Genomic DNA, 26,653 nt, shown 5'->3' with positions numbered 1-26,653 from the left:
GGAACAGGAACAGCAAACATTCACTGACATTTTAAAAGCGCCAACCTATTTCCCTTGAAAACTTGCAAAAGCCTACGGGACAGACTGGTGTATGCAGGTTAGTGAATGCCACAATTAGGTGATGTGCTCAGCACCATCTGTCCCTCTGAGCAGAGGTACAGTAACAAACAGCTAGTGGAGCTCCCTGTTCACCATACGAAGATCCACCATCCCAGCTCCCTCCACAAACAGTTCAGCATGCTCACCGGACCCCCAAGCACTGGATCAAGGAAAAAAAAAAAAACTAAATGTATCTTGCCTGTGAGGCAGACCCACAACCACAGTTCACAGAGGCTGCTTTTGCCTGGCTAGAAGCACAATAACCACCTCTGAAGGTTCTGAGGTTTTGACCTGTATCCTAGGAGGCCTGAATGCCACTGACTTCTGGACAGGCTTCTTGTGTGACCTTCATGAACTCATCTGGACAGAAGAGTGTATGCATTCATGTGTACTAGGGCTGTGAAGACCACCCTTCAGTTGGACATGACATACTACTTACTGTGCTTTACTACCAGTATATCAGCAAAGCCTGGGATGGCATCTGCAAGCTTGCCCAAGAGAGAAAATGTAGGCAGGCTGCTTCTCATGGTAGTTGCTTTGCACAGCTGTAGAGGAGACAGAGATGGAAAATGTTTCACTGATGAGGACACAGTCCGAAGGCAGAAATGCACCCAAACCATCAAGTTCTCAGTGATGCATAATTTTCCAGAACAGCATCTTTTCCAAGGATGGGTCCTCTTCATCACTTATGATAAACCACAAGAAAACCCCGAATACCACACTTAATCTTTAAATGTCTTTAAATGAATTCAAGGAATTGCTTGCTTGTTGTTCCTTTTCCTCTTCCTCCCCTCCACCTCTTACATGATCAGATGAACCAGATTAATTTCTTACCACTTTTGCTACATCCCTTTATTTGTACCCTGTGCGACCACCATAAACTTAGGAAAGAAGAGAGTAAGAGCCCGTGACACAGGCTGAAAAAGCTCCTCACATAACTGAAACAGTAATGTAGGAAAAGAAGTATCTGAGGAAACCACACAGCTTCTTAAAAGTATCATGAAGCCCTATGGCTGCAAGGCATCATGAGAACAGAATAAAAACACCATGGTAGACACTAACACTGCCAACATCACAGCTGGGGAACTGGCATTAGGACATCCAGGGTCAGGTTGGATGGGGCTTTAAGCAGCATGGTCTAGTGGAAGGCGTCCTTGCCCATGCTGGGAGGGTTGGAACTGGATGGCTTTTAAGGTCTCTTCCAACCCAAACCATCCTGTGATTCTGTGATCCCAGCCTTGCAGGGCCACTCATTCCTCTACCTCTGAAAGACTGGAAGGAAGGGGAAGAGAACTCATCTTCACTGACCTCCTTCTGACTTTCCCCCAAAATGCGGTGTAAGTACTGTTCTGACTTCAGCTCCACAACAAGCCGCACCAGAACTAGGCAGAAAAAACATCATCAGTAATGCACACACCAGAGCACTCACAGTCCATCTTCCATGGGGCTTTAGCAGACCAGTGAGCAAAGAGCTTAGAAATGAAATGAGCACAGATGTGCTGAGAGAGCAGGGTTACAGCAGCATTCCCACATTCCCAGCACTATTATTTCTGATAGCTCAGCTCAAGCTCTCTGAGCCATCATTCCAGCAGTCCTGCTTTGGCTGCATTACAAACCACACATGGAAATGAGCTGCAAGCAACAAAGCCTCAGGGCAGCCAAGTAAATGTAAGGAATCAGGAAAAAAAGGGGAAAAAAACACCTAGCTTAAAAGCATAAAAAATTATGGTAATTGAATAGACCAGGGTTCCTACTGCATGAAAACTGGCCTCTAAAAATGCATCCTTCCAGAGAAGAGATCAGAACTGAAACTGCTGAGGATCTTTAGATTCACACTCAGAGCTCTTCCTTCAGCTGCTGTCCCTCCTTCAACTAAGGTAAGTGAAGTCTATCAGCCATTCCCCACTGCAGTTATGTCACACACCTTACCAGAAAGCAAGGTGCCAGTCACCAGAGGGGTGCTGTTCACCTCCTCAGAATTATTGGTTCACTGAAACTTTAAGAACTCTGCCAGCTCTGTACTAATAAGAGGAATCAGCAAGAAATTATGTTGACGAAAACACATCACCTGAGATTTCCCTAAGGAAATCCCAAGGGAGTTGCCTGATGCTGGCAGGCTGCCTGTGCCTCCACACATATACCAGCAGGCCAGTTGCAGGAAGCAAAGTTCCTCTTCCAGTATTTTTAGAACTGGCACCTGAATGTTCAGCAGATCAAATTGTGGCAATAGCCCCTTTACTGAGACACTGCACACATTTCTACACAGGATTTGGCAAGGCTATCTTGGATGTAGCTTGCTGTCATGGCATGACTCATTTAGAAAACCTACACTTTTGATTCATGTCCTCGGAAAGCATTCTAAAAAGAAATACCAGAGACTTTTGGGTTCACCCCTTCTTGGTATATTCAAGGCAATACTAGACCTACTTCAGCTACAGAGCTACATACCTCAACAGAAGCATGTCTGAGACAGGTGATTTATAGATGGTTTAATAGCCCTTTCTTGCCCCAAACCCTCAGAAACTTTGAAAACTTTCAAGACTTAGGCAACACTAATTAAAATTGCTCTGTTAGAGAGCATCCATGTCTCAACAGACCAGTAACATGACAGAAAGACTTCTCTTCTTTTCAACCCCATTTCATGCAAGTGTCTGAAAACTAAAATCCCCCTGGAAGAAGTTTGTCCTTTTACTTTTCATGGCTGGACATGAAATGCATCAATGCACTGCTGATAACACTAGACTCAGCAGAGGTGCCCAGAGTTAACTGGGCTGCAGAGATTCCTTTGTCAGCCCTGCAGATGTTTCCTTCAGTTTTCAAATGAGGGACTGCTCACAAAGAGGAATCTCCAGCTTGTACAGCTAAATCACAAATACCCTGTACTCTTGAGGAGAAAGTGGTAGATCCCATAGATTTCCATTTGCTTTGACAGTTTGGTCAGGTCTAAAGATGCCAAAGTTGAGGCACTGTTACCTATCTGAATTCATGACACACACAAAACTGGTGAGAGAGATGTTAAATGTTTAAACAAACGCTCTCCTGCCCATGAATTCTGGAGCAGACCACTCATTTTTGTTGCATGGATATATATGGTCTTCCCCACTGAAGCTGTGTCAGAGAAGCTGAGCATCCCACAATAGGTATCAGACCAGACAGATTCTTCCCACCACAAACTTCCAGTAATTGAGATATGGCACTTGTCTCTTACCTTCAACTAATAGGTTCAGGGCACTGCTGTCTTCCACAGAATGCAACATCCCTACAAGATAAACCACAACAGGTCATGGAACTCATTCCTGCTTCTGATCACCAGTGCTGTAATTCCTTCTTGTTAAAAAGAGATGATTTATTTTTTTATTTTTTTCAGAACTGGTATGTTTTCCCTGCTTCACATGACACCAGCCTGATTTTGACAGACAAGGGTGGACGTTCTCTGGGAGTATCACAAAAGCTGCTTCCATAAGCAGGACACAAGGACATGAGACACTCCACTTTCTTTCAAATTTTTTATGTGCTTTAGAGTTGAAGTCAATGGGTCTGCCCATGTCAGGGAATATGTAACTGCTGCCACCACCACATCTCACTGTGTGTATCCAGCATTACAAATCTGAAACAACACCCCAGAATGATGGAAGTCAAAGCCCAGCTGTGAGTTTTGTCCTTTGGGTCCTCCATTCTTATCAGTTACTGTGAACAGTCTTCTCCATCCACAGTACTGAAAAACCTGAAACCAAATCTGAACACCAGGGTTAAATCATCGGGAAACTATTCCAACATTAAATTGAACCTGAAGGCATAACTTCACAAGTTAATTTTACAACAAGAGCATAAGATTTGATATATTAAAATAAACCACTGTCTCACTCTACTACAACCCAGCAGACAAGAAACTCTAACTCCCAGCCCCTTCCAACCTATAGCATCAGGCATATGGTTTGGATCCCCACTTCTGCCACACTAAATCACTTGTTTCAATACATCAAATCAAACTACCTCCCCTCTGAAAGCTCCACGATGTCTCAGCATTTTGATCAACTAAAGCAATGTTATGGCAGGTGAAGAAATTACTTATTTCCTGCTTCATCTGCCCAATCCTTAGTAACTCCAGAAAAGATTTGTTTACAGCATTATTGAACATTACAATATTAGCTGCATGAAATTCAGGCTTATCTGAAATACACCACCTCATACATAACATTCCACACTCCACCTCCCTAAATCTTCTTTCTTCTGCCTGTGCTTATTTCAGTATTCTCTCTCCAAGTGTATTTTCCTGAATTCACTATTAATACTTCCTGCACAGCACTGCTCAAACTTTTGGGTGGGTCTCTTTTACATTCTTGCACCAAACAACCCTTGGGTCATCCAAGCTCTACTGAAAATGAACATGCCATTGTTTGTGGCCCCAAGCTTAGACTGGGATTACAACTGCTCTAAAAGTTACACCAAGTAGAGTAAAACCCAAAGATGTCCTCAAACCACCCAATCATAAAGAGAATTCTCTTCTCAGAGAATTATTAAAGCAGACAAGAGCATTGAAATGCAAGCACAGCATCCCTGTCTTCTAGGGTATTTTGTGTTAGGGCCATATATTATAGGGTTGAATTGGCCACAATCACCACTCTTTCCACTACTCTGAAGGATTATGTGTGCACACTCTATTAAAAAAAAAAAAAAAAAAAAAAAAAGGTGCAATTAAAAGAATGAAAACTGCATAAAGTTCTGTTTCTAACAAAACTGCCAAAATGTGCACAACACAATTTATAGGCAATCAACTGTTTGAACTATTCAGTGTGTCAAGGCAGGGACAGCGTCTTGTAGGTTAATTTCCCCCAAAGAACAAGAATTATCTGTGATATGCAAATGAGATGGTGGAATTAAAGGAATCTGATATATCTGCTCTTTGAAGGCACTCTTATTTCTACCCTGCACCTTTCCCTTCCTGCCTTGCTGATCCCTCATTTAGACCATTAATTCTTCTCCATCAAGATTTTAGATATTTCAAAGACATCTCCCTGCTATGCAAACAGAAACCAGTAAGAGAAGTACAAGATCACGGAGACCTGCTAGAAAGACATTTTTTGACATCCTGCTGAACACTATTCTGCTGAGGCTGACTCACCAGAAAGCAGCAGGTTTTAGTTGTACAGCAACAAGGATTTTTACAAATGTAAAGTGATGGTGTAAAAAAACCCCACTACACAGATCTGTGGTTTGCACATTCAGCATCAAATCCTGCAACACGTTTTTAAGGTCACACTTTGATTTCTGTATGAAACTTCATCTAACTCCAGAGGCATGAGACCAGGATGGAGGGCATTCAGGAAAGCAAAATGCCAGGCACTCCCTCTTCTCCAGGACGACTTCACAGATACATCAAGATACTTTGGAAAACTGCAAGAGCTTCATAAACATGCCAATCTTGCACCTTGGGGAATGAGAAGATTAATTAACCTATCCTAAATCAGTGACAGGCAGTTTTCTGCAGGGTGTAATTACACACTTAACAGAACGGTGATAGTATGGAGGCAGGCACCTCGATATTCTTTTGCCTTTTTTTTTTTTTTCTTTGTTTGTGGGGCAGCTTCACGCGTACTCAACAAAAGGTACCTGAATTAGATGCCGTAGATACCATAGCTGGGAAGCATGCAAATAATCTGGCATTGCAAACTTCCATCTAAGAAATAATTAATCAAAAATGGTAATAAAATGCTCAAGTGGCATGGCTTGGACAGATTTTTGTCATGGCAGAAGGTTAGATGTTTGCATTCTTTCCTAGGAAGAATTAAAGCATTTAATTAGCTATTTAGTTTACTTTGTTGCACAAAGACCCAGTTCCAACTAAAATGGACCACAGAATGAACTAATGTGGAAGTTTCATCTTTAAAACAGTATATCACAGCCCTGAGTCATGATTGTCTGTTTTCTATGCTCCACAGACTGTCACTAGACAGACAAACCATGACAATTGTTGCTCTCTTTCTGTGTTCGTGTTCTACCTGTTGCTGAACAAAATTACTTTTTATGCAGGAAATTGGCTGTAGGCTACTCTCACCAGCTAAGTTTTAAGTTGCCAGTCCCTCTATTAATCCTGAATGAGTATAATGATTTTAAAGGAATTTTCTCTGTTTTATTAAGTAACAGCCTCCTCCCCGCTGCTGCACCAGGCCTCAGCAGAGCTCTTACCAAAGAGAGTTCCTATCAAACGCATGCACACCCTCTCATCTGGTGCCAGCAGCTGGACCACTGTCAGCGCCTGCCAGGCCAGGGCATCCTGGACACGGGACAGGACGTGCTTCTTGCGCACCAGCTACGGATCAAACACAGCGGCCCGTTAGCCCTGCGCCCGACCCTCGGCTGCTCCCACCACCCTGAGGGGAAAAGGGCCACCAGGGCCCGGCTGCTGAGGCGACACGGCCGGCCAAGGGCCAAACCGGCCGGGCCCCGGCCTCAAACCGAGCGCCGGAGAGCGGCAGCCCAGCCGCACATGGGAAGGAGTGGCGGGGCAGGCGCTGCCCACCGAGGCGCTGCCGTCGCCAAGGATCTCCACGGCGCAAGCGAGGCAGAGCGGCGGGCGGAGCGGCAGCGCCCAGCGCGGCCCGTGAGCGCCGCACGGCCCCGCCGCCATCTACCGCTGCCGGGGCTGCCCCTCGGCTCCGCCCACCCGGCCACGACGGCTCCGCCCACCCGGCGGCGAAGGTTCCGCCCACCGCGGCGGCGACGGCTCCGCCCACCCGGCCACGACGGCCCCGCCCACCCGGCCACGACCGCTCCGCCCACCCGGCCACGACGGCTCCGCCCACCCGGCGGCGACGGCTCCGCCCACCCAGCCACGACGGCTCCGCCCACCCGGCGGCGACGGCTCCGCCCACCCGGCCACGACGGCTCCGCCCACCCAGCCACGACGGCTCCGCCCACCCGGCGGCGACGGCTCCGCCCACCCGGCCACGACGGCTCCGCCCACCCAGCCACGACGGCTCCGCCCACCCGGCCACGACGGCCCCGCCCCCGGCCCCGCCTCCCTTCCGGCGGCCGCGGCAGCGCTCCCGCCTCTTCCCTCGCAGCGCGCTCGGGCCGACAGCAGCGACCGCGCCGCGGCCATGGTGAGTGGCGTCGGCCCCCGGCCTCCTCTTCCTCCTATTTCTCCTATCCTTCCTTCTTCTCTTCCTACCGCTGTTCCTCCGGAGGGCCTGGGTTAGAGGGAGGCCGCCTTCCGGCTCCGCGGCGGGCAGCACGTGGAGGCCGTGCGGGCGGGCAGGGGTGCGGCCGGTGGCGGGGAAGGAGAGCCGGGGCCTGGCGGGCTTGGGGACAGCCGGTACCGGGGGACTCGGTGTCCGGGGTCACCCCCGCGCCGTGCTGGGGCCGGAGGGAGCACGGTTCCGCCAGCGCCGGTTGCGGCCTCGCTGCTGTGCCGCCCCGCTGCCCGTGTCAGCGTCGGAGCTACTTGTGGTCTGCAGAAACAGCCCCGATACGTGCTCTTCTGGCGATTTATTCGGAGCTTTTGTTAGTCTGTTAATTTGCACTGAAGCGCTTCGTTTCGTGTAGTCTTTGTGGCATAAAACGCCCGAAGACTGCCCCGTAAGTGCACTGCTGCTGGGTTTGTGGGGTGTAGACTGTGAGGGCTCTCTTTACTTATATGTAAACCATACTTTTCTTACTTTCCCCCTTTTCTTTGACACAATAAGAATCCTTGCTCTTTCAAGAGTAAAATGCAATGGTGTTTCTTCTATGCGGCCAGAGCAGATGAGACACGACTCCAGGAATGAATATATGTGGTGGACACGATGCCTGTGCAGTGCTGATGGGACCAAAGCCTCCTTTGCGCCTATTGTAATACTCTTTACTTTTTCTTTTAGAGTGAGGCAGAAGTGAATCCCAAAGCTTACCCACTGGCTGATGCACAGCTCACCAAAACACTGCTGGATCTTGTGCAGCAATCCTGCAACTATAAGCAGCTACGCAAGGGAGCCAATGAAGGTGAGGCTTGCATGTTGAAAAGTGTGCTACGAGTCACAAGTATTTTGTGAGATGCCATGGGTAAAGACTGTCTTTTCTCTGTAGCTGTGAATCACTCATTTTTATATATATCTGGCTATTGCAGGTGTATGTCTTTTTTCTCCTCCTTCAAGGTTGCTTTGGCAATATTCAGGGACAGAACTTAGCTGTAATCTTTTACACGTTTATATGCAGTTCTGGTAGATTCCCAAAGTGTGTTTCTGGTGCACGGTTTGTCATCATGCATGCAGTGGTATGGCACTGGGATTACTGGATGCCTAACCAGTTCAGAACCAAAAAGATTTGGGCTTGAAGGTACCTCTAGTGCAACATGCTCACATAGTGGCTCCCTTCAGTTTCACGGGGCTTCACCTAGTCGAACTTGTAAAAAAAAACCCCACAATCTCCAAGGATAGAAACTCAGTAATCTCTTAGAACCCATGTCTCATGCACTAGCTCTTCTTCCCCACTGATACCACTTTCAACACCTCCTGAAATCGTTTTTTACAGTAGGTGTGCTTTCCAGAAAGACCTAGCCTGACCCTTCTGGTTTCTTTTACAGCCACCAAAACACTGAACAGAGGCATAGCAGAGTTCATTGTGATGGCAGCGGACGCGGAGCCCTTGGAGATCATCCTGCACCTCCCTCTTCTCTGCGAGGACAAGAACGTTCCCTACGTGTTTGTGCGCTCCAAGCAAGCCCTGGGCCGCGCCTGCGGCGTCTCCCGGCCCGTCATCGCCTGCTCCATCACCATCAAGGAGGGGTCACAGCTGAAGCCTCAGATCCAGTCCGTACAGCAAGCTATAGAAAGACTATTGGTCTAAGTGCCCATGAGTGTGTGTGTGTGAAATAGGAAAGTGCAAATTAAGGGGAAATTATGTTTAGCTTCAGGTGAGAGGGTAGTTTTGGTATCAACGTTTCCTTTCGAAATGCCACGGTTTTGTTAAATAATGGCTTGATTCTTAAGTGCTTCCACCTCCTATTCCCCCACTTTTCTATTATTCCACTCTGACACATTCATTCTCATTGTATTATTTCTTGAAAAGTGACTGTACAACGTGTGTTTCCTATGTTATGTTTCAAAGAAGTACAGAAAAAATAGTCCCCCCCACCGTCTTCCTGTCTGCCTGCTCAGGGCTTTTTTAAGCCACCTGTCAGCTTTCTCTGTGTTGCAGTATTTCTGCTAAGCTTCAGCCTCCACCAGGTGTAACTCTGCATTTCTGAATGGTTTAGGCTATTGAGGAGAAAGTTCCCTGTGTTAAGGCTGCTGGAGTCAAAAAATGATGGAGCAGGTATAAGGCAGGCAGCAGCTACTATGTAGCAGCAGCTGGAGCCAAGATCAGTGCATAGCACAGCCCTTGTTCTTGAAACCAGACAAGAGGCTTCTCTAAGAGATGCACAGGGAGCAGAAATCCTATGGCAGTGCACAAGGGGAACTCTCTTAACTCATTCATTTAATTTTTAAATACTGACTTTTTAAGAAAAAATAAAAACGCTGCAAAGCTAAAATGAATTGTCATTCTCTTACTGAAGTACTTGCAACTAACTGGAGTGTTTCTGCTCGTAAAGCTGAACTGCTCACAGGTTGCCTAAAGGCTATTGCAGTGCAGTAATTTGTACTCCATCAGTTTTCTTTGCATGGACTGTTACCACTGAGGTTGGGCTTCCTAGGGAAGTTAAGTACAAAAGACATGGCAGAGAGCAGCCTGTCGTGGCTGATGAGTACCCTACATCTGGTTAATTTTAAAAACTGCAGTGCTTCTTAGCTACTGCACCTGGCTGAAGGTCAACCCTTTTAAATCATGGCCAAGGAAAAAGAGAACAAGTAATTTTTCAGATTAATATATGTCTCATGAAGAGAATGCTGTATCATCTCATGTCCTGGAAAAGCAGCATGGAGCACCAACAGCAGTCTGGATTAGTGGTGGCTTTATGGATCTAGTTTTAGTTAAATGCATATTGTATAATAAATCCACTTCTGTTCTGATCAGAAAAGTTTAAAGCCCTGTGTTGGAGTATCGAACCTGTTATCTTTTGTAGAATGACAAATCAAAATAGTGTGGACACTCCGTTAGGTGCAATAGCAGAAGGGAAAATAAATTTTCCTGTAATGTTTCTGCAGAGGCACTAACTTCCTACCTTTAGTAAGTACACCCCAAGCAGATGAAGTCAGCTCATGAAAGACTGAAGACATCAGGTTTGTATGTTTTTGTAAATAGCTGATAGCAGTAATCCTTGCTGAGATGAACTTGATACAAATCCTTCAGAATCCTCTTATTTGTATGAGGTTTAGAGGGGCTCCTGTTCCCTTCTGTTGATGCTGACTGTTGAGCTAGTTGTGTTTAGAACTAAAACTTTGCCAAGAGTTTGCCCTGTTGTACCAAGACAGCTGCTGTAAGAGAAAGCACACAAGGAGCAGAAATAAAGGATACTTGAGCAAGCAAAACTGTCTTTCTGCTCTGAAGCACTCCTTCACCATCCCTTTTTCAACTTCTGCTTAATGTGATAGCCTGCTATTAAAAACAACAACAAGAAGCCAGGAGGCAGAGCTAATAACCTAGACAAACATGCCACAATCATCCAAAGCCTGGAACATAGTGTGCCTGAGGGTTAGCAAGCCAAGAGACAATGTTAACAAGGCTAGTTGCAGAATTCAATTCACAGAATTACAGACAGGATAGTCTCACTATTCCACTCTTCAAGCCTTGCTAAGACAAGCATTTACAGTAACTTCCTTGCCCAAGGGCAAAATAAACTGAGTGCTTAGGCAATTGTTTATTAAAAATAACGAATCCAGGCTGATTGGAAGTGTAACAGGTAATGTAGTTCCAGTACTGCAGAGCTCTAGCTGCTCTCTGGAGGAAGTGTGGAGGTAGAAGTGGGCAGTGTGCTGGCAGAGCTAGGACAGTACAGTGCCAGAAGGGTGGTCACAGCTGGCTCTGCTACATCTGCCACATTACAGATTGGTCACAGGACAGCTTGTGAGCACACGTGGGAATCTCTGGACACAAAAAACACTGCAGACCAAAATGGACACCTCAGGCATCCCATGTTTGTGTCCCATAGACCGTTTTTAAGAGTTTCACTACACCATTAGTAATTTCCTAAAGCAGAAGCAACAACTATTCATTGATTTTAGTCATCTTGCACTGCAAGAAAGGTGGGGCATGCCATGGATGGAACTCTAAAACCCAAAACATCCAGCTGCAGCCTTCGTAAGCCTGACTAAAAAAGTAAAAATACTGTATGTTACAAGGGCTCTCTCCACAACTTGCTAATTTTCTATTTTTAAAGCACACATTTGAGTACAGAAGCCTGCACAATAGCCTGACTCATACTCACTCAGAGAGGTGGAAAAGCTCTATGCCATCTCAGTAATTTAACTGGGATAAATGCTTACAGCCTTCTGGGGAATGCAATTTGTTTTCCATTTTTAAACCAGCTTTTGCTATTACCATTTAAAAATGAAAGACCTGTGTGTGCAGATTTGTTAAATGCCAGCTTTTTGCCCAAGGGACTGGATACTGCTTCCCAGTAATGTTTTTTTTAATTTTTAAGATCTGCTGGTAATATTTGTAATGGTGATGGTGGAAAAGAACCCAATTGGACTACTAGTACTGATACTGGCCGTTTTGGAGAGTAATACATATTTATACCCTCTGTTAGGACACAGACTCAACCTGATGCTTGAATTCATGTGGTGCCATTAACACAGATCATTGTGTTTTCTTACACTGAAGTGAGTTCTGCTGTCTTTATGATGCAGTGATGGTACAGTCAGTGTTGCAAAAAATAAGGTCCAACTTTATTAAGGAACCAGCAAGGCACAACTCTGCCCATGTGCAGTGGGTGACCTGAGTTCACAGGGAATTCAGTTCTGCCTTTAGCTACCGTCAACAGAATCCAACTTTGCAGAGATGTTTCACAACTAAGTAGAAAGTTTCTCCACTGCTAGACAGAGCAACATTTAGTTGCCGTCTCTTTCATAGCAAGATTAAACAGATACAGCACTCACATAAGACAATCAAAATTCTAAGCAGATGGAAGCAAACCAGGGCCTTCCTCTCCAGCTTAGCACTCATTAAAGTATTCAGTTAAAGCATCCACAAGCTCCTGCTTCTTGCTTCCACACCTCAACTCCAAAAACCTACATGCATCCTTCAGGGCAGTTACGGTGAGCTTGCCCAAAGTGCCCTTCTGCACATGACTCCTCAGCTCATCTTTTGAGACTTCTACCTTGGGCCTCTTCTCAGCTGGACCACCAGAAGCTAGAAAGATACATTTTAGATCACAAAAATTTTAAAAATTAGACATCAATGTTTCTTACACATATCATAGTTAATGGCCATTAGTACATGGTGCTTTAACAAACACTCACAGACATAGTTTCCACGTTTTCTTTTAAGAAACGGGTGTCAATACGTAAGTCATGCAGTATTTCATTGATAGGAGTGATCTTAACTAAAGTATGAAACTTTGTGTTCTAATGAAAACATCACCCTCCAAATGAAACTTTTAAGGGATTGTCGTTGAGACAGCAGAATGCAATGATTCCAAAGAGAGCTCAGCTGACACTTTATGCAGTCTTTCATAGACTCACAAATTACACATGGACTTCGGCATTACTTACACATTTAGCCCTTAAGATGCCCATCTTAAACTTGCTAAACAGCCCATACATAAAAGTCTGCTCCCTCACCAACACAAACTGAAAGCATGAGTGATTTTACTATTGTCATAAAACAGACAGTTGCTAAAATTATATATACATATTCTGCAGTCATTCATACATGTTACTTCCTATACTTTGCAGTTTGTCACTCGAACAACTCTCCAACTGGATACCACAATATTCTCTACTCTCTAAGAATCAATATTGAATGCAATACTTCATTGTAGAGGTTGGCAGAGTTGTTGCACAAGCAGCTTCTTTAAACTGTGAGACTTTAAACTGTGTAAACAGAGGCTTCAGAATAGAGACATTATTTTGTGTCTGCAACACCATTACTTACCTTGTTTTCGCACTACAGCCTTCCCATCAGGATTGTAGTCAGGGGGATAAACCAGCTGCTTAAACTGGTCCGCCAGGTTGCCCAGCCTCTGGCTCATCTGTTCAGATTTTGGCACTGGCAAAAGATAAAGATTTGCCTTCTCAGAAATAATGTGATCACAAGAAAGTCTACAATGCCATCCCTGTTGCCAGAGGGACTATCAGCTCACCTGATGGGAAAAATACAATGCTCAAAACACTATTTTTTCCCCTGAAATTTCTCTCTTCAAGATTTTCATTAATATTTCAGTCTGATAAATGGATCTAACGAAGAGAATTATTCTGCTGCGGGCAGTGCTGCCACCTGGTGAACGGCAGAGTTTAAATGTGTCATGACAGTGGGTCAGGAGGGAAGGGACCACAGTGGGTCATCCGATGAACTATCAGCTCACCTGATGGGAAAAATACACGAAATCATTAGTCTATGGGAACCACACAACACTTTGTTTTTTCCGTAGGAATATGTTAAGCATTCATCAAGAAGGGATTCACAAAATATGAGCCAGCCTAGGTATCTACCTGGGTATGAGGTCAAGTGCTCAGCTGTAACTTCAGGGTCTACAACCACCAGAGAGACCCCCAGGACAGAAGAATGTGTGCACAAAAAGGCAACTAACACATGTCAATGATTTTGGAAAAATGATTACCACACGTATGTTTCTTCTGAGAAAACCTACATAAACAGCTTTTTCTGTACTAGAGAGGCATGATTTTGGTGGAGATACCCCTCATGCATCCAGCACTGGAATAAAGAACACCTGCTTCTTAAAGCTGCATTGGTGCTAACAAGTCTGACTGTTTTTCAGTAATATCACCAGAAATGACTGTGCTTCTGTAATAACTAGTCTGCAAGTGTCCTGCAAGCATGCAAAAATGCAAATACTTGTTATTATGATACTCCCAAACGAGAAATTTACAGCTCTTGGTACTATCAAGAGCTTGGACATCTGGAATGCTGCATCCAGTTCTGGGCTCCCCAGTACAAGAGAGACATGGAGCTCCTGGAATGGGTCCAGCAGAGGACAATAAAGATGATTAAAGGACTGGAACATCTTCCTTATGAGGAAAGTCTGAAGGAATTTGGTCTGTTCAGCCTCCAGAAGAGATGACTTAGAGGGGAACCTCATCAATACATCTAAGTATCTGAAGGGAGGGTATCAAGAGCATAGTGCCAGGCTCTTGGTGGTGCCAAGCAACAGGACAAGAAGTAAAGGGCAGAAACTGAAGCACAGGAAGAGCCATCTGAACATGAGGAAGAACTTTATTGGGAAGGTGACTGAGCACTGAAACAGGTCACCCACAGAGGTTGTAAAATATCCCTCATTGGAGAAATAACTGTAGAACTACCTGGAACTAACCCTGTGCAATGTGCTGTAGGATAATCCTGCTTGAGCAGGGAGGTTGGACCAGACGACCCACTGTGGTCCCTTCCCTCCTGACCCACTGTCATGGCACATTGAAACTCTCCAGTTCACCAGGTGGCAGCACTGCCCCCAGCAGAATAATTCTCTTCATTCGATCCATTTATCAGACTGAAATATTAATGAAAATCTTGAAGAGAGAAATCTCAGAGAAAAAATTGCTCATCATAGGAGAAAAGTGATTCGATTTTAATTTTGGATGGTAAAATGAGCAACTTTTTCTTTACCATAAACGTGACAGCAATAGAAAATAAAGTTTCAGTATTTCAGAATGGACACAACCAGAACCTTACATAGTGAAACTGCACATAACTGAAATATTTCTTAAAAGACATTTGGGTTTGTAGTAGTACATATTTGACTTACAACGAAGTCACAAGTCCCCTACCCTGCCTCCCTTCACATCCACCAACAGCTCTCACTTGTAAGATCCTCAGCTTGTTCTGGCTCCGTCATATCCAGCGCCAAAGCCTCCAAATTCCTGAAGTGCTGCTGCAAAACTGGGTTCTCAAAGGTGTCAGGCCTGTCAAGAAAACCCCAAAATGTAAATGCATGCTGTCAAGAAGACAGACAAATCACCTAAGATCTGCCACAAATTTATTTCAGAATAAAACTTCCTTTTTTCCCCCACACAGCCATCCATCGCATCAGAACTGCTTTTCTTCTTCTCAGTTTACCTGCTTGAATCACTATTCTGTCATGTATCAACCACATAAGAATGCTGTGTGAGAGCTGGAAAGTTGTATGAAGCAAAAGGAGATAGTGGCATTATACTTTAATAACAGTTACGGTGGCTTCCACATACCTAGGGAAAAAAATCTCCCACAAAAGTAATTTTTTAGCATTTATCCCAGCTATAAGGAAAAAAAAAAAAAAAAGCCCAACTCCTCTTTCGAAAGTGCTCTAATTTAAATGATCTGGGTCTGATCTGCTGTAGAGTGGCAGGACTGCAATAAAATGTGGTATCTCTGCAACAAACGACAACAGCCCAGAGAACAAGAGCAATTCTATGAAGAACTCCAGAACGTGCTACATAAAGCATTGTGGTGCCTGGGTATCCAGAATGATTAAGAATAAAGCTTGGACAAAGCTACTGCAAAGAGAAGCAATTTCTATCAAAATACATCAAAAACTCATTTCAGGAACACCACAGCTGAACAATGTGTGCAACAGAGCAAGTGATGGCTGTGCTTTCTTCCCCATGCCACCCCCTCATCTCAGTTTGAAAGACAGGTGTCAGCTAGGGAGGGGCAGGGCCTCCCTCCGAATGGAGAATTCAAATCCCCTCCCTTCCAAATGATTATTGAAGGGGACTTTCAGGCAGAGGTATGAGAATAGGAACAACAGTTCTAGGAATAACAGTTCTTTACTAGCATGTCTAACAAGGCAAACAAACGAACAACAACTACGGCATTAATAACCAACAGAACCAGGAACCTCGAGGGGCTTTGTTTCACCAAGCCCGGGGCAGTCTGATCTCGGTGCACTCTGAGAGCACCAGGCTGGAACGGTGGAAAATCCCGGGCTGGTGGATGATCAGAAGCTCCTCGGTTGTAGCTGGAACACAAGGGATCCAGAGACCCAAAGAAGTGTAGCCAGGTGCTACAACTCCTCTCCTTTGGCCCCTCTGTTCTGCTTAAATACCTATAAGTACCCAGTACTCGGTTTCCTAGCAACTGATGGGGAAAAAAAAATTCTATATGTAAAAAAGAAACAAATCTAACCCCCAAAACCCCTGCACCCTATTTATCTCCAGGTACCTGTATTTGAAGCGCAGCTTCTGAATTATTTCCTTCATTTTGTCTACCTGCTCTTGGCTGGCTGGCACATTCTCTGTGAAATCAACATTACGTTTGTCATCTGCGTAGGGTAGAAAAATCACGTGGAAACCTGTACAGAAGAGAGGGAGGAAGACAACAGCTACACAGAAGCACGGTCTCAAAATAATTTATGGGAAAAACCAATAAGTTATCATCCAAGTCTCATGACTCCAAACTAACTACCTGCTTTGCTCTTAACAACAGCAATCCATAATACTTCCAAGTGTCTACAGGATGACACTCAATCCCACTCTCCATGTTTGTAACCAGCATCACTAATGGCTTTGTGAAAGACATTCACACTAAATTCATCACTCAGAGTTGGATACCAGTGACTTCCTTTTTATGCAGGACATCAACCAGTCCACCTCTCCCACCTCTTACTGGGTATGAGCTTGAAAAAGATTTGTTTAAAAATCAAGTTATTGCCCACATTGTTCTGACATACTTTACTTTGTGCACAAGCAGTGTTACTTTCCTACTTTACATTCTCCCAGATGTTTTTTGCAGCTAAAGAGGTGAAAAAATGCGAAACAGCAGGAGTATGCTCCCTAATCATTCCTCACTTGTCTGACGTGGCATGAGGCTCACTATATGTGAGATTATTTAGTATTTTACAGTGTATTCAAGGATACAACATAATTCAGGAAAAAAAACATTCTGTCTAGTCTTCAAACAGGAAACAAAGGCTTTTCATTTCTACATCAGTTATTTGAATGTGCTAAAATGAGGTAGAAGGCAGGGAAAACACTCTTAAGTCAGGTCACACCTGAGCAAGCACTGATGGGACTGGGGCTTTAAAAACAGATTCAACATCAGATGCTTACACTGACAAAACTGAAGAAAATCAATGTTGGAAAGCATTTTCCCTAGTTTTAAGGGGAAGTAGCACTAGGAATATTTTCCCTCAATACAGGACACCATTACACTGACCACATCCAATCATGCAGGGAAAGGCAGCATCTCTGCCCATACCTGGAGGGGCTATCTGCACTTTCTGCTCATCCAGCTCTTCCTCCTGGGGAACAAGGGCCACAAAGCGAGGAGGGACATTCCAGCGAGGGGTGTATCTGCACAGCATCATCGTCTCCCTCTCTAAGCACTTCATCAACAGGGCATTAAACAGCACTGTACTCCCTGCAAAGGAAAGAGTGGGTTGGTCAGACTGATAGTTTCGCTCCTTTGTTCTGGAATATAACCCTAGATATTACAGTTTCAAAACCTGTAACTTCCTTGAGATGCGTGCATTACTGTGGAGGAAAAAAAGGCAAATTTTGGAAGGGAGAAGACTCAAAATGGACAGTGTTAGTGAGTCTCTCCTGACTAGCAGTGAGACTTCTGGTGGAAGAAGTGAAATCACTACCATCTGTGCAATGGAATATTGTGAAATTGTATCTACAAAGCCTGTTGCTGTTTGGTGGGACATCACAACAGAAGCACATCATAGACCTTTTGTGGAAGTTAACACTAAGAATTCAGACTTCAGTACTCTTCCTAAGCCACAGGTTTGCCTCAGATGTATTTCACCAGATGTGGTGGTCAGGGAAAGACTGACATATAAATAAAGTGGTTGAACCAGGAAACTGCAGTTAGAAAATAAGCATAAGGGTTCTTTAGTCAGGCACTACAAAGCCTTTGGTCCTAACTCAACCCTCTTTATCTACTGCTAGACCGAGGAGCTAAAGGTTTTTTCTTACTAGTGCAGTTTGGGATATATTTCTAGATAAACAGATGTATGTATACATACAAAAAGGCAAAAAAAAAGCAGTTCTAAATGACCTTGCCTTCTCTCTTTACAAGCCTGTAAAGCACTGTTAATTCAGCCGTACTTCCTGAGTATCAAGTTTCCACTCCTAGCTGATACGGACTTAAAAATGGCAATTATCTCCCCTGGTTTGGGGTTTAGGGTTTTCTTTTTTGTTGTTGTTGGTTGGTTTTGTTTAGGCTTTTTTAACCATCTTTGCCTTCTTGTCAGGTCCTGGGATCCTTCATTTTCATGAATGGCTAAAACAAGTACTTTGTGACTACATCTGCATTGTTTAATTAGCTACTTGTTATGATAGGTATACATGAAGCCAACTGGCTCTTCTGCTACAGAAGAAAACAAGAAATACCTGCAGCTGAGAGGGGCAACAACAGTTAATTCATTTCTTCTTAACATTAGCAAGTTTTTAAATTAGACAAAGCTTTTACATTCAATGATGCCGCTCAAACACATGATGAATCAGCTGGACACACTAATGCAAGGTGGTAAATCTTCTCTTGCCATCTTTGCTTACCTCTCACCAGGGACTCCTCGGGATAGATGAACTGGGAGGGCCTGATATGGTGGTGGTGTTTTAGCATTGAGAGTGGTTTGAAGCCGATCAGAAACAAACCTGGAGAATCAAACCGTTTTAATTCTTCCGTCTCCTCCTTCTCCAGCACAATCTGTCGCTTTCCGTATGTCTAAACCAGGGAAGAGCAGATGATGGGGCTCCCAACATTAAAAAAAAATGGGGACCAGGACACAGGACAGGGCAGGAAGTGCAGGAAGAGGATACAATTGCTGTGTTCCACTACTGAAAAGGAGGTTATAGACAAGACAGTGTAAACCCTCATGAGTAGTGCACACTGAAATGCCGAGTGACAACCTGTGACCACTATCCCAAGGGAAATTCTGCCCAAACATAAGCAAAATGCACTTTTCTAAGAAAATGGCTAAGCCCTGATACAGAGAGGCTGTCCCATCTCATCTCTGGAGTTCTTCAGAGCTGTCCCCAAAAACTCTGACCAACCTGATCTGGTTTTGTGAGTCTTGCCCTGGGCCAGGTTGGACCAGACTCTTTCAGAGGTCCTGTCCAGTTGTAAACTGGCTTCAGCAGATGCATGTCAGCTGCCTACTCCTCACAGAAATAGTGACTGAGAAACAGTGTTTCTGTAGCACCACTCGTGTATCACAAAATCAAAACTGTATTATAGTCCAGCTGCTGAAGGCAAACAGAAAGCTGAGCATTAAGCCCTGATGTCTATCTCCTATACTTTATTTCAAGAAACTAATATCCACTATAAATAGACTTAATACCTCATTATAAGACAACAACTTTAAGAGCTACTAACATGGAAGAAGACACAAAGCACACTTGTTGAGAGTATACCTAGCAACTACATAACCTTTTTTAAAATACAGCTGTGCCTCATCAGAATGTGACATTTAATTTACACCAGCCAAACTATCAAGCAGGAAGGCAAAACAAAGACAAAAATGACACAGAAAACTCCAAAGGTAAGATGCTTTTTGTTTGGAAAACAGTTCCAACTCCCCTGTGATCACACCTGTATGTTTAGCAGACTGGACCGAATCCATTCCCCACGAATCAAAAGTTGACAGCAGCAGCAATGGCACAAGGTCACACAAGGTCAGGCTCTGACAACCTCCTTGTGCCTTACACAAAGAAATGACCTGTGCTCCTGACAGCACATCCACCAGCAGCTATGCCTTCCCACGACAGTCAGGCTAGGGAAATAACCCACTCTCACCCTGCAGAGCTCACAACACAACCAGCCTCTCCCCAGGGGCATGCAGATACAAATATTTCTGTATCTCACCTTGAAAGTGCAATATAAACAAAAGCAGCAAGGGAATTGGCATCTCCCTCACACATCACAGAGACAGGAAAAAGCAGGCACATAATCAATACATTACCTGAGCTCTTTTAGTGTCACTGGGCAGAAGCAAGCTGCCTGTTTTTCCACTGAACATCCTTGTTTTGGTTTTAACTGGTTCATTAGTTTCCCGATAAAGCTTCACGGGATATGGTTTATGAGCTTTTTGAATAAGGCTGTAAACACCAACAGAAAGCACCACATCGTTGCTCAGATGCAGATTTAGCCTGTGTGTAAAAGGAGATACAGACTTGAGATTCCTGAAAAATCAGTACTGCTGACTAAAATCACCTCCTCATTTAAGTTATTTCCTCTGACCTTCTCCTGCTCTCCTCCCACAAAATCACAGGAATCTTTGGAAACATACTATCATTTGAGTCATCTCACTTGCATAAAAATATTCTTGTAATATCATTTCTGCTCAAAAAAGTTATCTAAACACTACTAATTTACCATATTTCTTTGAGCTTTTTTTTTTTTTTTTTTCACTGAAGGGCAGCTATGCTCAAACAGAGCACAGGACAAGTCCTCATTAGGGTACCCCAATTGTAATGTCAATGAATTCTCATAGCTGTTTGTGCAAAAGGCAAAATTCTCCCCCAAAAAACCCCACTAAGACAAACAACACCAAGATTTAAGAAAACATATAAATCAGATGTTAGAGAAAAAATTAGAAGTTTAAAAAGAGAGGTGATGTTCAAGTTATGAGAGCAGAAGAGTGAGTTACTACAAATGCTACTTCCTCTCTTGCAAAAAGTATCACTGGTATGGGATTCTTCCTCCCCAGCTATTAGAAAACTTGAGGAACATTCCCAGAAAAGAAAATCAAGCTGGGAGCAGGAGCAAGAATACCAGTGATAACAGCTCAGGTTGGGACACTTTATAAATATTTTAAAAAAATTAAAAAAAAATAAAAATAGACCTTGAATTTCATTCCCTTACTGTGCTTCCATATCATTCTGCTATGAACTCACTCTCTAAAAAAACAACTGTTATGGAGCATGTGGCTCCAAAAATACTTTCTATCTGCTTTGTCAAGATCCCTTTAATCTCTCTTAAGTACCTCTAATCTTTTAGTAGGGGATTAGAAATATCAAGACTTTGTGAATCCATGATGAGTACCTAGACATACTGGCAACATATAACTATTTAATAATGGGCCAAAATACCTAGCATTCACATTCAGGTTAATTCTTTAAGTTAGTATTGGCAAAAGAAAAGCCTAATTCCATTCAGATTTCACTATAAACTATTTTTTATGTTGCAGTTTTTATGTAATACTTGGCAATTATGTATTATTTTTTTAACAAATGATCACTTCTGGCCAAGCTCAATAAAGGAGATAACAGAGGGGAAAAAAAAAAAAAGTTCCACTCTGCTCTTCTCATCCACAACTGGGAAACTACAGAAGAAACACCAAACTTGGACTAAAGAATTATGATTGAGGAATGTAAGCACTGGTGCCTTTAAAAGACCAATCATTCCAGAAGAGGAAAGTGAAAGTCAGTCTGAAAATAACATCAGGTGCCTCTGCTGAATGATGTATCATAACTAGGCACAAACCTGACTAAAGCCCGTTTCTTTGTCTCCTTTGCTCGTACTTTCTTCATGAGATGTTCCAGTTTCTCTGACTCTTTAGCTTGGATCCCAAGGTCCTCATCCTCTGCTACATTTATAATATCCCTGTAGAATAAAGAGATATCAAACCCTCCAGGCTTCTTCAAGTGCATCAAGTCCAAGATGATACCTAGAAACAATGGAAGAGACAGGAGCAGGATGAAAAACTGCTTTTTTTTCTTGCACCAGCACGTATCTCAGCACTTTCAGGTTTCTCTAACTACACAAATAATTTAACTAAGAATAAGCTCCCAATTGTCATCTGTACAAGACATGAAATATTCTAGAGAAAGGAGTGATTCTAGGGCAAAAGGCAATCTGGACAGCATTGAATATGAAATGGCTCTGATAAGCTCCCGTAAAACATAATCTTACCTCAGGCATAGAAGGAGGAGTAACAAGTTCAGAAAATCCCCTTCCCCTTAGTTTTGGGGCTAATGGATTAAGGAAGCCTCACAGCTTCTAGATCCAGAACACCTCCTGAATTCCAAAAACACTGGTTACCTCAGCTACACAACTGAACTAATGCTGTCTACTCTCTGAGCTCAGGCTGAGGTCATTCAGCTAATTCAAAATGGAACCATTAATTTTCCTTTTGTGTTAACTTGGTGTTATTATTCTCTTCATGGAAAATGTTACAGTAACAAAAAAAAAAAAAGCTTATTTTCTTGGCCCTCTCATATCCTCATTTACACTATCAAACTAGGAAGAGATCCTAGAAAACAAGTGAAAGCCACTGGATACCAGATGAGAAAACACAAATTCTAACTTAGATTAGATAACAAATTTCTAGTTTAGAAACTTCCAGAAACATTCCCCAGTTCCAGTGATTTTACATCTTCTTCCATCACAAACTAGCAACGCGGTTAACATCTGCTGCAGAGACTCATCGCGTTTATTGTGCCTAAAATTAAAAGGGGAAAGAATGACCTGTGTCTCTCAGATCACCAGCTCTGGTCCTGGCAAGCTTGGCTTTAGCACTGTCATTGGCATGAGGGTCATCCTCATTGGTGAAGAGCATGATCCTCTTATGGCTCAGCCTGACTCGGACACCACTGAAGAGATTTGAGCAGGCCCAGAGCGCTTCACCCAGCGAATAGTCAGCGTTGTGGCCAAAGTTCTCCCGGAAAAGTGCTCGTCCTTCTTCTCCCCTGTATTGGTCCAGCTCCAGAACACACTTCGCACCTGGAGGGGCAGCAGCATTCACATGCATTAGAAACACTGAAAGAAGTACCACAAGCTCTTGTAAGCATGTGCCAGAGGCCCCTTGCAGCTGACCAAGGAATGCTCCCAAGCACCTCCCGTGGCAGTGTCCTTCCAACACCTGGCTGAGAAAACTCTCCAGCATGGCCTAACATCTGCAGTATCACAAGCCAGTTACCACTGAAAGCACCTGCTAGGGCCAAGAGGACACAAAATGCCCTGGCACCAATGTGGGCTCTTTCTGTGGGGAAGGGAAACACAGATAGGGACTGAAGTATTACTAACCCTCTCCACTGAATGCCAAGTGCTCAGCAGCAAAGGCAGCAAAAATGCACCTGCTGCAGAGGCACAGCAGACTGCTGCACCACCACAGAAAAGAGAGGAGCCTGAAACGCATCCTGCATCTCCAGAGCACGCTGGGAAGTTGAAGAGCTCCTCCTTCCCCATCCCTATTATCAGAGAGAATCCGCAGAGATGAAGCTCACAGATCACCACACAGAGCACAGCAACATTCAGGCCAGGTGCCCACAGCCTTGTTGCAGCTCTGAGGATTACTTCAACGCACCTAGGACTCCTTTTCCCACCTGTCTAACAGCAGATTCTGTTTTCTCCTGTTACTCTACAATGGGAGACAAGCTTTCATTTTTCAGCCACTGCATTCTGCAGAGCTTCCTCCTTTGCCCTTCACTTAAACTCTATAGCATTTACAAAATCTCATTTGAAAATGTTTTTCTCTCCCTTTATTATTTTACTTTCATCTTCTCATCTGTCCATTAATGTATATGTTCATAATTATATGATAATATGTATTACTCCATAATAACCACCTATAGCATCTCTTCCTTCTCCAGAGCACACTGCTCTCCAGGGGCAGCAAATACACAGCTCTGCTCCTTTCAAACTGATGCTTTAAGTTTTAGCTTTCATATTTTCCAGATTCTGTACTGCATTGGTATACAACTCTGAACTCCATACGAACTGTTAGCAAGTTCTCCTCACAGGGTTGTTGGCCAAAACAATCCTTTTCCAGCCCCAGAACCAAGGACACCGTTACAGCTTCAGGCCCAGGAAGTATAAACAGCAAATTGAGGAGAGCAAACTTGGGAGTATGGGACTTCATAACCCAAGCTGTAATTGGACTATTAACCCCAATATGTAAATGGACCAAAACTTACAGAAGTGTGAAAACTCGTGACCAGGTATCCATCTTGAGTGGAGCCACAGCCAGGCTCTTGTATTGCCAAGGTGAATCCTTTGAAGGCCTTTCAATAAACACCTACTTTATTCCTTTTACACTGTCTAGCCTCTGTTCCAGGTAGCCTCACAAGGCATCAGAACAACATTCACCTTTCCCCTGCCCTATTTTTATCCACGTGGCAAGGCTACTGCCTCTAACATGGGAGAAAGGACAAACAGGGAAGGAGGAGGAAAATGGAAAAGCAAGACCTATAACACACTGTCTGCCAGAAAAGGGAGAACCTAAGGCAGTCCTGTCAGATCTCTAATAAATTCTGAAAACAGGACAAGGCACAATTCTTTCAGAAGCCCCTGTGTCGTTAAGCCTGCACCTCCTAGTAAAGAAAATGAAATCAAATGTCCTCAGGGAGAAAGGCTGCTATGAAAAGTTGTAGACAGAATTCCCCCAGAAGACTCTCAACTGTTAGACAATCTGTCACCACTGGCATGTATTCTTTGCACTTCTCCTACTGCCTTTCAGTTCAGCAACCAGCACTTGTTATCAAGCAGATGGTATGTAATCTTAAGAAAATGAAGGAGCGACATTCAAGAATTGGAGAAATTATTATGGAAATCAAAGACAGAACACCCCAAACAAGCCACCATATTGTTCTAGCTGCTACTGCTTGAGCAGGAGGGCTGGACAAGATGACCTCCAAAATCCCATCCAACCTCAGCCATTCTGTGATAGTCTACATCAGCTGGAATCTGTGGTGCCTTAGCACAGACACAGACTTTTCTGACGAAAATTCAAGAGTTCCACTGAGATACTCTTAGGTTTAGCAGACAGCAAGTGAAGCCACCACATTAAAATACAAGAAAAGTCACAGAAAAGGATCTGAACCAACTCTAAGAGAAAATGCTAGGCTCTCATGAAGTTTCTAAGGTTTAAATAAATACCTAAATCCATCTCCCCCACTGTCATGGGGTGACTTTATGATGCTGAACTGTATCCCCATTCAACTGTTTAGCTCAGAAATAAGTTCTGCACCTTTAAGATTGGTTCCAACAGTGAAGGGGGAAAGAAGAAGCACGCAGTTTGTTTTCAGAAACTGCACTTGCCCCCCTACATTTTTCTTTCTCACAGACTGTGTGGTCTGCAGCATGGACAGGGGGAGAGAGCTCTCCTTTGCTTTTTAGTTAGGTTGTTTTGTTGAGTTCTTTTAGCTAGCTGAGGCAGAGAAGTTCCCTGAACTGTGGTTCTTTTTTTTTTTTTTTTTTTTTTGGAACTGTTCAAACCTGCTCTGGACTGAAAAGCCCCAAAGAGCACCAGGAGCTCACAGCTGTGGCCCACCAGGGCGTGGGATGTGGCATTTTCCAGTGCAGGAGGGACTGATAAGAGACTGAGTGAGCCAAGCTACACCCCATGAAAATGACTTTCTGAATTTGCCAACTCTTCACAAGAGCAAGAGGTTTTGTTGTTTAATATTATTCATTCTTAATGCTTGTGAATACTTTGTTTGTTAAATAAACAGGTTTTCCCACTTTTTCTCCATGGAAATCTTTTCTCGAACCAGTAGGGGGAGGGGCCGCTTGAATCTGCTTTCTAGAGGGACCCTTTTGGAAGTTTCCTCTGAAATTTGCCCTAAAGCAGAACAACCATCAACAGTGGATTTAAGCAACAAGAACTTTTCTGATAGCTCTCTTAGAGAGATTGGTTATTGACAATGCTACTGCACTGATTTCTTACTCCATCCTTTTACACAAACTTCATACCACTTTACCTGGATTGTCCAGCTCCTGGAGAACATAAATGTGCTTGAAATCTGCTGAGTTCTTGTTGTTTTCTGTACCATAGAACACAACACTTAACAAGTCCCTGTCACTGCTGATAATTTTGCTGGTATACACATTCCGAATGCACTGAAAAAAAAAAAAAACCGCACGCAGGTCAAAATTAGAAGAAAATAATTTTCAGTAAAGAACGTGAAAGTCTTGCCATTAGCAATTAGCAGTTTATGCATCGCTACCTGGAGGGTCATGTCGAAAGGGGTGTCTGCGTCCCCGTCGGACTCGAACATGGCCTTGGAGGCATCCACCAAGAAGATGAGGCTGTCTCGGCCCGAAAACCTCTGGTCCGCTACGGAACGAGGGAAAACAGTTTTATCAGCGGCCCCTCCGCCCGTGGAGGCTCGAAAACAGGCAGCAGGCCCCGAGCTGCCCTCCGTGAGAGGGTGGGGGACCCTTACCGACCGTCTCAGCCCCTTCCTCCTCTTCCTGCTGCTGCTCCTCGTCCTCCTCCTCCAGCCCCCCGCCCGGGTAGAAGGACCCCCAGCCGGCCATGACCCGCACAGCACCGCTGCCGAAGAGGCTCAGGCCACCGGCGGCACACGCAGCGCCCACACCACAAAACCCCGCCCCGCTCCGCCCACAGCCGCGCGCCAGATCATCCCGCCCCCGGAACAGCTCTGACCAATGGCGAGAGCGGGAATGCGCTGGGCCCCGCCCCCCTCCGAGCCGATTGGCTGCAGCGGGGAAGCCGAGGGCGGGAGCTCTCACGCTCCGCTCCCGGCTCCGAGCCTCAGCCAATGACAGCGGGATTTGTCCGTCCCCGCCCTCCGGCTGT

General features: G+C 44.3%; 3 protein-coding genes across 5 annotated transcripts in view; 1 reads left to right on the top strand and 2 right to left on the bottom strand.

The window, feature by feature from the left end:
• MEI1 (meiotic double-stranded break formation protein 1) overlaps nt 1–6,755 on the bottom strand; it is a 39,572-nt gene extending 32,817 nt beyond the window's left edge. Inside the window, exons 1-5 of the mRNA XM_066319796.1 lie at nt 6,620–6,755; nt 6,286–6,409; nt 3,308–3,358; nt 1,408–1,481; nt 539–644 (exon numbers count right to left, since the gene is read on the bottom strand). Of these exons, the coding sequence (XP_066175893.1) occupies nt 539–644; nt 1,408–1,481; nt 3,308–3,358; nt 6,286–6,409; nt 6,620–6,727 (463 nt within the window). The 5' untranslated portion in view covers nt 6,728–6,755. The remainder of the gene's footprint in view (nt 1–538; nt 645–1,407; nt 1,482–3,307; nt 3,359–6,285; nt 6,410–6,619) is intronic.
• A 356-nt stretch (nt 6,756–7,111) lies between these two features.
• Nucleotides 7,112–10,541, top strand: SNU13 (small nuclear ribonucleoprotein 13). Its single transcript, XM_066319793.1, has 3 exons — nt 7,112–7,202; nt 7,956–8,076; nt 8,657–10,541. Exons 1-3 carry the CDS (start codon nt 7,200–7,202, stop codon nt 8,917–8,919), a joined length of 387 nt encoding a protein of 128 aa, XP_066175890.1. The 5' UTR covers nt 7,112–7,199; the 3' UTR covers nt 8,920–10,541.
• Nucleotides 10,542–11,878: 1,337 nt separating this feature from the next.
• XRCC6 (X-ray repair cross complementing 6) lies at nt 11,879–26,416 on the bottom strand. Of its 3 annotated transcripts, XM_066319790.1 has the most exons (12): nt 26,277–26,416; nt 26,058–26,167; nt 25,812–25,950; nt 22,579–22,833; nt 21,595–21,778; nt 20,072–20,258; nt 18,666–18,834; nt 17,362–17,523; nt 16,327–16,456; nt 14,989–15,089; nt 13,108–13,221; nt 11,879–12,363 (listed from the first exon to the last, which is right to left on the bottom strand). In XM_066319790.1, exons 1-12 carry the CDS (start codon nt 26,368–26,370, stop codon nt 12,167–12,169), a joined length of 1,842 nt encoding a protein of 613 aa, XP_066175887.1. In that variant the 5' UTR covers nt 26,371–26,416; the 3' UTR covers nt 11,879–12,166. The 3 variants fall into 3 exon arrangements, with proteins under 3 accessions (XP_066175887.1, XP_066175888.1, XP_066175889.1); XM_066319791.1 differs by lacking the exon at nt 11,879–12,363 and having other exon boundaries at nt 14,933–15,089; XM_066319792.1 differs by lacking the exon at nt 11,879–12,363 and having other exon boundaries at nt 14,955–15,089.
• Between the last annotated feature and the right edge of the window lie 237 nt (nt 26,417–26,653).

Source organism: Sylvia atricapilla, chromosome 5 (genome assembly GCF_009819655.1).
Source record: "Sylvia atricapilla isolate bSylAtr1 chromosome 5, bSylAtr1.pri, whole genome shotgun sequence".
Lineage (NCBI taxonomy): Eukaryota > Metazoa > Chordata > Aves > Passeriformes > Sylviidae > Sylvia > Sylvia atricapilla.
Note: the sequence above shows the minus strand (reverse complement) of the source record. Positions and strands in the feature narration are given on the sequence as shown.